Here is an 11,626-nt window from a genome sequence, read left to right as displayed (position 1 = left end):
GTTGAACAACAGTGATGCTCATTCTGAGAACATTGCAGTAAGTGTTTTGTCGACAGTATTTTTGTGGCTAAAAAAAAGAAAACAATCAAAACACGAGGATTGAATTAGCGTATACTGAACAAAGATCCAGGAAGAATGGAACACCTTGAAAATAAATAACAACCATACACTGTAATGATCTGTGTAAACTAAAATACTCTCTTTTGGCACATAGGATCTTCAAGAGCCGGACATTGATTGGGAGACTGTGGCTGATTATAATGGCAACGACTTGGAACCTGAAACTGGCATTGTGGTGCCTGAATATGATTGCCCTCTAACTGAGGAGGAGCTGAATGAACTCCAAACTCTCATTGATCCGAATGACCCAAACTTGACAAATGAACAACTATACATTGTCTGCCATGAACATGTGAAACGACTGCGCATACAATGAGTTTGGAGTTCATTCATCCCCACTGAGCAAAGACTGATCCAAAACACATCTCCAAGGCATCACCTCTCTACTTACATTGAATCAAACCTAAATCTCCTGCATGACAAGTGGGACTCCTACCACTCGCCCACCAGTGCTTCTTTAGTAACATTGAGTTTTACAATACCTTAGTAACCATCTCATATCTGTGATGTGATGCTTACAAGACTCAATGTTACCTCGGATGCACTGGTGGTCCAGATGGTAGAAATCTCACCTGTCATGCAGGAGGTTTAGATTTGATTCAATGTGAAGTCACAATTTTTTATTCCACTCCCCCCGTTCATTTCACATTAAGACAAGACCTCCATGGAAAGACATAGTGTGGTCACTGTGGCCTCCCTGAGGACATCTCCTGTAGGTTTTATTGATGACGCCTTATAGACATGTTCTGGACCACTCATTGCACAGTGGGTCTCCTCCTTAAACTTAAACCCCTCAAGGGGCGGCGTGGCGAGGTTGGTAGAGTGGCTGTGCCAGCAATCTGAGGGTTGCTGGTTACTGGGGTTCAATCCCCACCTTTTACCATCCTAGTCACGTCCGTTGTGTCCTTGGGCAAGACACTTCACCCTTGCTCCTGCTGGTTAGCGCCTTGCATGGCAGCTCCCGCCATCAGTGTGTGAATGTGTGTGTGAATGGGTGAATGTGGAAATACTGTCAAAGCGCTTTGAGTACCTTGAAAGTAGAAAAGCACTATAAAAGTATAACCCATTTACCATTTATTTATTTATTAATACCGGCTAAATTCAAAGCCATTGACAATGGCCTGAGAGAGTACTGTTTTGAACTCTGCATATGTTCTCAGGTGTGCAACTGGGAATGAAACTGAGCAGGAACATGCATTAACCACAGGATAGCAGATGGTATGATTTGCACCATAACGAACCTCACAGTCATGGTCAAATTCCATGACTATTTTAAAGTGTTTACGTTCTGCATAACTTAAAGGAATATGAGACTGTCCTGTGAGCCACTGGCAGAACTTGCCAACATTAATATGTGTCTCATTGTTTTGTTTTTCAGCCTTGTTGACCTCATCTTCTTCTCTGGTCTCTGAGTTGTGTTCATCCTCTTCTGAAAAAGTGATAGAAAGTTTTTAGTTTAGTTTTTTTTATGTTGAAACAGGAAGTTTTATGATGGCATTGATGATACAAAACAAACTTCAGTTTAAGCATTAAAAGGCAGTATGATTATAATGCAAGTGTTGATGTTGACTGCTATGTAAAGGACTATATAGGACAAATATATGTAATCCACCAAATTAACTGCTAACAAACTGTGCTTTGTAATTGTTTTGAAGGTGAAGCAACAACATTTGAATTAAAAAGAAAATATTCACCTTCATCCTCCATAGCCTGTACAAAGTCTTGGAGAAAGTTGACCACTGTGGACTCTCTTTGATGTCTCATTGTGCCAATCTCACTAAAGACAGGGGATAGGGACTGCACAAGAAAATCAGCATCCACCTTGAGTTTATAAAAAGAAGAAAGTCATGACAGTTTAATTGTGGATATTCTGTAAATTATTAAATGCAGATTACTTTTTAATGGACATTATGAAATGTTTACCTTGCAAAAAGATCCTGGAACAAAAAGCTGTCTGCAGATGTCGTTTTCCTGCTGGACTAAGGTGAGGAGGTCATACAGTTTCATTCCAGAGGAGATTTGTTGGAGCATGGGCAGTAACCTGACTATAGAGTGTAGAACCAAAGAGCTATAACAAAAATAGTGAATTAATTACATTAGCAACAAAAGTTGAAGCGACACTGAGGAACATGTCCTACCGCACAATGTCTTCCTTTTTTTCAATGGACACAGGCCCTGTGTATCCACATGACAAAATCCTGTCTGTGTAAGCCATCAGGAGTTCACTGTCAGCAGCCTCAATCTTTGAAAAGTACACAAGTAATGAAATCAAAACAACATATGAAACCCAAACATGAAATTATTCAAAACACATTTTGCCCACACAATTAAATGTGCTACCTCTTTTATTAGTTCCATGAGCTCCAGGTCCACAACGTCCTTTTCAGTTATTGATCCCTGGTCAAATTCACCAGTGGATATGTAGCTGTAACACCACTGCATTAAAAAGTTTGGTGGTGGTCCACCCTTGTGCGAGACTCACAGCAAATATTTTTCCAATAGTCCTGTGATCCCAAAACAAAAGAAAAATACTATTACTAATAATAATACATTTTTATTTATAAAGCACTTTTCATACATTTAAAATGCAGCTCAAAGTGCTTTACATAGTTAAAAACAAAATGAGAAATAACACCCACACCCCATGAAGACAGTCAAACATGTACATAAAAATAAACAAACAACAACGACAATAATAATAACAACACAATGACAATGGCACATGCATGGATACAGAGGCTCCAGCGAGAAGAGCCAATCACAGGAACCCTCTGGACGTGGAGATCCAGAGGGCTCTTTGAGGAAACACTAGATGATAAAATAAATGGTTTAAAAATAATTAAAATACACATCAGGTAAAAGTCCAAAAATAATATGAAATAAGATAAGATATAATCAAACATAAAAATAAACTACAATAAGAAAAACTATAAAATAAAATACAATAAAAACTGAAATATAAATATAATAAGACCATATAAAAATAGACTAAGATATGATGAAACATAAAAATAAGCTAAAATATGATAAAACATAAAAATAACTAATACTAATAGAATAATCCTGCACATTGGGCCTAATAATTGCGTAGTAAAGTGGTTTTTTAATTCGAGCAATGTAATCTGAAAGATGTTTAAAATAACAACAATTAATGTTCATATTTTTGAAACAATATGCTTCTCATAACATGAGTATCTGTGTGCATGAGAGAGTGTAAAGAAAAGCATTGCTATAGTTTCACTTCATCTGCCTTTTTTTTACAACCTACTTGAAGTTGTATTTTTCAAAGTCGGTCATTGAGTACTTTGGTACTTTTCCATCAATGCCCCCCTCAAAAAACCTCCTCTCCATCCCTGCCAGCATTTCTGTTTAGAAAAGGAAGATGCAAATTGGTTACTATAAAATACAGAAGTACAGTATATAACCAAAATGTGTAAGACCGATGACATGTCATGTCACAGCACATTTAATTTGAAGGTCAACAAATAAAACATACCAGTGTTAATAAAATACAATAAATAAAACATACCAGCCCTACATGATTTTTCATTTACATTCAAATTTCGTAATGCAATCGAACAGAATGCAAAAGAGATGGGCTGGCTAGTCAGGCTAGGAAAGAGGTGTAAAATACAGGATGTTTCAGGCCAAAACGGGATACTTGACAAGTATTAGGACTATGATGAGAAGAAAAGTAATAATGCAACAAGCGAAACAACACACATGAATGCCTAACAGCAGGGATGCTGTGTGAACTAGCAAGTCCAGGTGCTTTTTTTATTACACTCATGTGCAGTGCATTTAATGTTTTCAACTAAGATAGCAGTGGAGTCTCCATTCTTCTAACAAGTCAGTAAACCCTTACAATCACTCCAAAGCAGTACAATAATGTAAATAAGTGTGTCCCTCAACTTACCTCTTTTTCAGCCGACATTTTTTGATCCACTTCTTCCTCCGTAAATCTTGATACATATTGACGATGACCCGCCCTGCTATACTTCTGATTGGCTCATATGAAAAATGCTCAGAGCCAATCAGAAAGAAGGGGCCGTCGAAGCATGCCCGCCCCCAAAGTACCAAAATGAAACATGACAGCGCACAGACCGAGACGGCGCGCACGCAGAGAGGCACCGCGCGCGCGCGCAGAAAGGCACCGCACGCGCAAAAGGGTGTCGCGCGCGCACGAAGTGGAAAATCAGCGTGCGATAACAGTTTTTATGTGCTCGGATTTTTGGTACTAATGTGACGCCATACACGTACCTCCCGATGACGTAGCACACAAACAGTGCAGTATGCGCAAAGTTTTACTTCTGACACCAATTAGCGTCCAGAAGAAGTGCACACCAAGTCTGACGCTCTTTTTAAACTTTTATTGAGCAAGCTATACTAACACAGCTCAACATATCTCGTTCCTTCCACACGCACGACTCCTCACTTCTCATTTACGCAACTCAAGAAGACAACATCTACTTCAGCAGGTCATTACACTATATTCTTTAAACACAGCAACGTGTGTACCACAAATAAGCACACGGCTTTACCTTTACTTGGCAGTCCATGTCTTGTTGAAAACACGCCATTCGTCATCAACTTTTCTCTTTTTAGCGTCTCGGGGATAACCGGGCATCACTTGTCGCTGTGCGCCTTCCCTCACAGGACATACGCACATATAACACTTTTCAAAATAAAAGCAGCACAGTTGTATTGCACGAACGACAAAGATGTTTTTTAAAATTTATTTTGTAATTTGTGATTGCCGCTGCGCGCACGAGCATACGTCCACACGGAAGTAATACAAATAACGCTTTTCAAAACAAAAGCAGCACCGTTGTATTGCACACTCGAAATAGATACTTTTTTAAATGTATTTTGTAATTTAAAATTGGCCTCACGCGGGCCGGACAGGGACGTACAAAGGGCCGGATGCCCAGGTCTGATTTAGACCATAACCAAGCATGCATCACTATAGCTCTTGTCTCAAAGTAGGTGTACTGTCACCACCTGTCACATCACGCCGTAACTTTTTTGGACTTTTTTGCTGTTTTCCTGTGTGTAGTGTTTTACTTCTTGTCTTGCGCTCCTATTTTGGTGGCTTTTTCTCTTTTTTTGATATTTTCCTGTAGCAGTTTCATGTCTTCCTTTGAGCGATATTTCCCACATCTACTTTGTTTTAGCAATCAAGAAGATTTCAGTGGTTTTTATCCTTCTTTGTGGGGACATTGTCGATTGTCATGTCATGTTCGGATGTACGTTGTGGACACCGTCTTTGCTCCACAGTAAGTCTTTGCTGTCGTCTAGCATTCTGTTTTTGTCTACTTTGCAGCCAGTTCAGTTTTAGTTTCGTTCTGCATAGCCTTCCCTAAGCTTCAATGTCTTTTCTTAGGGGCACTCACCATTTGTTTATTTTTGGTGTAAGCATTAGACACCTTTTTACCTGCACACTGCCTCCCGCTGTTTTCGACATCTACAAAGCAATTAGCTAGCGGCTGCCACCTACTGATATGGAAGAGTATTACACGGTTACTCTGCCGAGCTCTGGACAGCACCGACACTCAACAACAACACATCATTTGCAGACTAGAATTACTGGTTTGCAAAAAATATTTTTAACCCAAATATCGCATTTTTCGGAGTATAAGTCGCACCTGCCGAAAATGCATAATAAAGAAGGAAAAAAACACAAGTCGCACTGGAGCCCGGCCAAACTATGAAAAAAAAAAATACGGTAGGTGAAATTAGATAATCTCCCACGGCACACCAGAGCCGCGGCACAGTGGTTGAAAAACACTGCACTATGGAATATAAGAAACACTTAGTTTAATTAGAAATGTTTCTAGGCTGCGGTCTACTTGGTTGCAATACACTTTTACGCCACTAGTGGCAGTAATACGCCAGTCAGTTAACCGGCTGACTGATAACATAATTAAACACTGTAAAAATAAAACAATTATTAACACTGTAAAAATAAATCTGTAGATTTTACAGTAAAAAGGAACAACTAAAAAAGACTTGCCAGAATTTTAGCTTGAAATTGTCAATTTTGCAGTGCATTACTGTAAATAAAAAAAACAGTACCACTGTTATTTTTACAGTCAAATTCTGGCGACTGAGCTGCAATTTCCCCCTCAAAATTTTTTTTTGACAGTGCATTACTGCAAAAGGAAAAACAATGCCACTTTCATGTTTACAGTAAAATTTTGGCGACCAAACTGCCAGTTTTCTTTTTTTTTTACCATGAAATCTGAATTTTAAATATTGTAGTTATTTGCCATTATTTGTTTCAGTACTGCACAATTGTATTTAAATCTATTTTTCATCAGTCCTTTCTCTTACAGTATATTTGATGGGTAATAATTGTTTTAATTAGTCTGTCCTAAGCTTTTTTTCGGCATGTTTTGTATGTGCTGGTTTATTGGTGCAATAAATAATATTTATTATATATTTGATATAATATCGAATATGAAAATTGGATATGATTCAAATCCAGAGTAAAAATACCAATTTGTTGTTGGTTAAAAAGCTCTTGGATGAAACAAGGTCCTCATGTTCCGTGTGTTGACCACTTTATTAATTCCAAAAATACAGCACTAAAATACACAACACAAAAAAAAGGATCATTGGGTTTCATACAGGAATGCAAAACTCAAAAACGAGATCATCATACCATATTAGTACGGCCATTTCCAAAACTAGACTTAATATTGTAAGTTTTTAGACAGGAAGAGGACGACACGCTCAAAGAGCTTGTTGGCGCGTCACACATTGGTACCTCGGTTTTTGCACGATTTATTTTTTTTGTTAATGAAGATTATTGCCAAGATTTTTATGCATGCACCATGTAGATTATTATGGTACGCAGCAAACTATTTCATTCCAACGTTGGTGACGCACTACGAAAAAGTTGCGAGACTTATCAAATATTTGTGGCTTTAAACTTTTATCGCTAATAACTGTGGTAAATCTATTTCTGCAAAGTAGGAATTATAAATAATAAATTGAATATTTTCATAGTTGAATAATAATAATAAAAAAACATTCCTAAATACAATTTTTAACATTATGAAACTTTTACACTACTTTAGTCTAATATGGTAACCCTGTCTGAGGCTGAGCCAATCGGGAGCCAGGATACTGAATAGCCCGCTCTGATTGGTTTGGTCTCAATCAAGTGGCCAATACTACTATAGTCATGATATCTTTAGTTTCAGTTAGACATTTTTATGCTTAGAAAATAGGATATTGGCAATGACTTCATGATACGATATGTATCGCACTACTTCAGTCACGATACGTTACAATATTGCAATATTCTACATAGACTGATTCATTTGAATAGTTTAAAATACAAGTTGTATAAATGTACACAAGATGACAGAAATAATTCATTGGACGAATTGAGACAAAAAATTCTGCAATTCAAACGAGTCATTAATTTAGGCCAAATGAAACCCACAGAACACTCTTCAAAAAAAAATCTGTGATAGAGTGAAACGCTACGACTGTGCATGATTTCGTACGGGAAATATTGCTTTGTGTTCGTCGGGACCTTTTGTAACAGATTAGGGACAAATCCCGAGGTACCAGTGTACTACAATTCTACAGATTTCAAACATTTGTACTAAAATGAAAGAAATATTCAAGCACAACTTGTCCATTTTTAAATAATTAAAAATGACTTTGAAAAAAAAACAACTTTCTTCAAATAAGCACAAATAAACATGAAAAGTGTTAATGAATGATGTGCATAAGACATGAATATAATGAATAATATTATTCAGGACTGGAACAAAAAGGCACGACAGAAGCCAGCAGTGCAGACAGGAAGTGTGTGGATAAGGCCAAACATGGGAGAGAAGGAGAACAGACTTTCGTGATCTGGAATGAAATATATAGGTGGACCTCAAACCTTCTTCAATCCAATCACGCTTGTTTGCTTCTAATCCGTTTAAAATGATGAATTCGTATCGAGCGAGCAGAGCTGGTTCATCAGGAGCTCTATGGAATGCAGGAGCACAGGCGGAGGATTACGTGTGTGTGTGTGTGTGTGTGTGTGTGTGTGTGTGTGTGTGTGTGTGTGTGTGTGTGTCACTGCTCCATAATAAACCAACATGAATATGTTCCTAATATTGTGCACTGATGCTTCTATTTCCTATTGGCAGTCAAACATAATCAATCAATGCTGGGCTCAGTGAACTTTGTTGTTGTCCAGCTGGCCGTCCTCTAAGGGGGTGTGGGCTGTCATGGCATTGTTTTTTAAAAGTGGGGCAAGATACAATAATCCGCCCTATCAGAGGGTGGGGAGATTTGATCCAGCCAATGGTCACCCAGACTAGACAACTTTTAAAATAAAAAATAAAAACATGCCGACCACAACAGCATTTAGGCAGACTTCTGGACCTTCATCGACAAAAGTTACCAAATGAGAATCAGAAAGAAAAGTTCTACTTCATTAAACAATGATGAAAAAAGTGATATAACCTGCCAATAAGCCCAGAATTATTCATATTCTAAAACTGATTTAGAGTTCAAGTGATTTTTTTTCTTGTTAGTTTGTTATTTATTGAATTCATGAAAAATATTGGAGAAATGCAAACATTGCCAACTCTGTCATACAAGAGGAGCTTTTGTAATCAGTTTTGGTTTTATTATAATTAATATTGTTTACTATGGAGAGTAATCTGTACTTTTATAACAACCAAACAAAAAATAGATTTGCCTACAAAAATGATTTGCAATACAAATATATACAGTACAGGCCAAAAGTTTGGACACACCTCCTCATTCAATGTGTTTTCTTTATTTTCATGACTATTTACATTGTAGATTGTCACTGAAGGCATCAAAACTATGAATGTGGAGTTATGTACTTAACAAAAAAAGGTGAAATAACTGAAAACATGTTTTATATTCTAGTTTCTTCAAAATAGCCACCATTTGCTCTGATTACTGCTTTGCACACTCTTGGCATTCTCTCGATGAGCTTCAAGAGGTAGTCACATGAAATGGTTTTCACTTCACAGTTGAAGCTCATCGAGAGAACGCCAAGAGCGTGCAGAGCAGTAATCAGAGCAAATGGTGGCTATTTTGAAGGAACTAGAATATAAAACATGTTTTCAGTTATTTATTATCATTTAACCTTTTTTTTGTTAAGTACATAACTCCACATGTGTTCATTCATAGTTTTGATGCCTTCAGTGACAATCTACAATGTAAATAGCCATGAAAATAAAGAAAACGCATTGAATGAGGAGGTGTGTCCAAACTTTTGGCCTGTACTGTACAAAAAAAAAATATTTGGAAAAAATGTTTTTTTTTGAAAATATTAGAAGCCTTTTAAATTGACTCAATATCACCAACTCTGAGTCTTTGATATTTTAAATGGGTTGAAGGTGCAAGTAGTCAGCGCTCACACAGTCATCCGAGACTGACCAATAAGAAGGCTTCTAACATAATATATAATATGAAGAGGAGGCCCCGCCCAAAAGATTGAAGTTGCGACGTTAGCAAAAAATACGATTAGTAACAGACAGAACATTTTTGGAACTAAAAAAAGATTTGTAACCAGAAAAAAGATGATCAATTCCAAATCAAATCCACATTTGTTTTTTGTAAAACTTTTTTTGATTGCAAATTTTTTTGTTTGCAAATCCATTTTCATCCCAAATCCATAGTAAACCAAGTAGGAACGTAACAATAAACGGTAAAACCCCCGATGGTTTAGTATTACAGTTTGAAATTAAAATGATTGTAAAACTGTGACTGATAAAAACTTTGATAAACTCAAACTGCTGATACTAATTTACTGGAGTGGCAAGCTAGCACTACTCAACATGGCTCTTAAGTAAGAACACCAGTTCATGTAAAACTTGGATAAAATATTTCAGTGTGTGTTTAGGTACTTTTCTGAGCACATTATGATGATAACAGCGATAATTTTGGTCACAATAACCTTGATGGGAAATGTTCATATCGCTACATCCCCAATACCAAATAAATTGGGAATTGATTCCATATTGAATCATCACCGCAAGAGATGGAGTCGAATTGAACCGTGAGTTGTAAGATTCACGACCCTGTTAAATAACCCAACGAAGCAGCGGTGGGTAAATTCCTGTTGGCTTCCCAGCATGCATTGCGGGTCTTTGTGTACGTGTTTATCACAGTGCAATCGCGACTATGCTCCGATTTGCTGTATACATTCTTTTAAACATCTTATAGTTGTTGACACCTTCTCGGTCCATTTCCAACCAATTAAAAACGCATTTCAACTCTTTGGTCAGGTTATGAATAATTTTGGGCTTAACTGTCAATCCAAGCACCCATCCAGATGTAGTTCTATATATACATGCATTCATACGGCTGTACAGATGAGCTAATCAGGGGCTAGGAGCTGTAATGAACATACAGCATCTTTAAAATGACTTGTGATTGATATAAAAAAAAGTCTGTGATTTCAGTAAAATTACAATTTTCTTCTCAGCACCACAGCGGTAAGGTCTTCATAGCGGTAAGGTCTTGTTTGTGTGTCAGAGCTGCATCCTGTCCCAGCTCCATCTTCTTTGAGCCCTGCCACCCCCACCTCTAACCTACCATTTATGGTCCCTTTGCAAGAAGAGGCGGCGTTAAACAATGGAGCCGTCCCTGTTCTGGGCAGGGATCATGACGGGGATGCCGCCCATGCGACTGAGGTTGGGCCCTGCCACCCTGGGGGCAGTCGGTGGGGGCCTGGGGGTGTGGCTAGGAGGTCTGTCTTCTTCTGATGACGGGATCTTGTCATACTGGGTCTTCAGGCCGTACTCGTGCAGGTTGGAAGGCGACATGGAGCCCAGCGAGGAGCGCTGGCTGCCCACGGTGAAGCTGCGCGCCGTAGATACGCGGCTCTTGGGAGGCGGAACGTCCTCTCTGAGGGGAAACAAAAGTCCACCACACATTTTAAAACAAAGCAACACAACAGAAAATAGTGCTAGAAACCAGCTGTTTATGAAGTGGGAAGGCCTTGCCTTTCCTGCTACACATTTTAAGGGATATGTAGCAGCTTAAAAAAAAAGAAAAAAAAAAGAAAAAAAGAAGAGAATTAGATAAAAAAATTGTTGTATTATTTTGTAATGTGGAATTTTAGTAAATATTTCATTAGTCAAACAGAACAATGACAGTAACCTAATTATTATTAAGCGTCTGGAATAGACCCACCGTATGCGGTCTTGAAATTGAAGTAGAGTGGTAATGTTTTTTTGCTGAGACCTAGTGGTCGCAATAATTCATGAAGTTAGGCTCATGACGCAGTTAGATGATGCAGACACGTTTGTTACTGGATACTTTCTAATGCGCTTGGAGACTTAGTAGTATGTGTAAGTAATATGTCGTGACCTGTTACACCAGGTCTGACTTATGTTTATATTTCCTTATTTGATGTATTTGGTTCCTGTTTAGCTCTCTTATTTTAGTTCCACTTCCTGTCTGGCTCCACCAATGCTCTGGCCTTAGAGCTGTCTCTCTAACCTATCCC

General features: G+C 38.0%; 2 protein-coding genes across 4 annotated transcripts in view; both read right to left on the bottom strand.

Moving 5' to 3' along the window:
* Positions 1 to 1,186: 1,186 nt before the first annotated feature.
* Positions 1,187 to 4,102, bottom strand: LOC133649784 (uncharacterized). Of its 3 annotated transcripts, none has more exons than XM_062046447.1 (7): positions 4,037 to 4,102; positions 3,389 to 3,485; positions 2,461 to 2,928; positions 2,259 to 2,362; positions 2,044 to 2,188; positions 1,815 to 1,941; positions 1,187 to 1,549 (listed from the first exon to the last, which is right to left on the bottom strand). In XM_062046447.1, the coding sequence occupies exons 3-7, from the start codon at positions 2,560 to 2,562 to the stop codon at positions 1,206 to 1,208; spliced, it is 822 nt and encodes a 273-aa protein (XP_061902431.1). In that variant the 5' UTR covers positions 2,563 to 2,928; positions 3,389 to 3,485; positions 4,037 to 4,102; the 3' UTR covers positions 1,187 to 1,205. The 3 variants fall into 3 exon arrangements, with proteins under 3 accessions (XP_061902431.1, XP_061902433.1, XP_061902432.1); XM_062046449.1 differs by having other exon boundaries at positions 2,461 to 2,624; XM_062046448.1 differs by lacking the exons at positions 3,389 to 3,485; positions 4,037 to 4,102 and having other exon boundaries at positions 2,461 to 3,023.
* Positions 4,103 to 9,244: 5,142 nt separating this feature from the next.
* LOC133650787 (coxsackievirus and adenovirus receptor homolog) overlaps positions 9,245 to 11,626 on the bottom strand; it is a 133,030-nt gene continuing 130,648 nt past the window's right edge. Inside the window, 1 exon segment of the mRNA XM_062048434.1 lies at positions 9,245 to 11,022. Coding sequence (XP_061904418.1) covers positions 10,743 to 11,022 — 280 coding nt within the window. The 3' untranslated portion in view covers positions 9,245 to 10,742.

Source organism: Entelurus aequoreus, linkage group LG05, assembly GCF_033978785.1.
Source record: "Entelurus aequoreus isolate RoL-2023_Sb linkage group LG05, RoL_Eaeq_v1.1, whole genome shotgun sequence".
Classification (NCBI taxonomy): domain Eukaryota; kingdom Metazoa; phylum Chordata; class Actinopteri; order Syngnathiformes; family Syngnathidae; genus Entelurus; species Entelurus aequoreus.
Note: the sequence above shows the minus strand (reverse complement) of the source record. Positions and strands in the feature narration are given on the sequence as shown.

Bases quoted from the DNA above. Each gene is read 5' to 3' on its own strand.
- LOC133649784 (XM_062046447.1), bottom strand. From the start codon at position 2,562: ATGCAGTGGTGTTACAGCTACATATCCACTGGTGAATTTGACCAGGGA. The intron at 2,363-2,460 runs GTAGCACATTTA...TACTTTTCAAAG, and splicing joins TCATGGAACTAATAAAAGAG to ATTGAGGCTGCTGACAGTGA. The intron at 2,189-2,258 runs GTAGGACATGTT...TTTTTGTTATAG, and splicing joins AAAAAGGAAGACATTGTGCG to CTCTTTGGTTCTACACTCTA.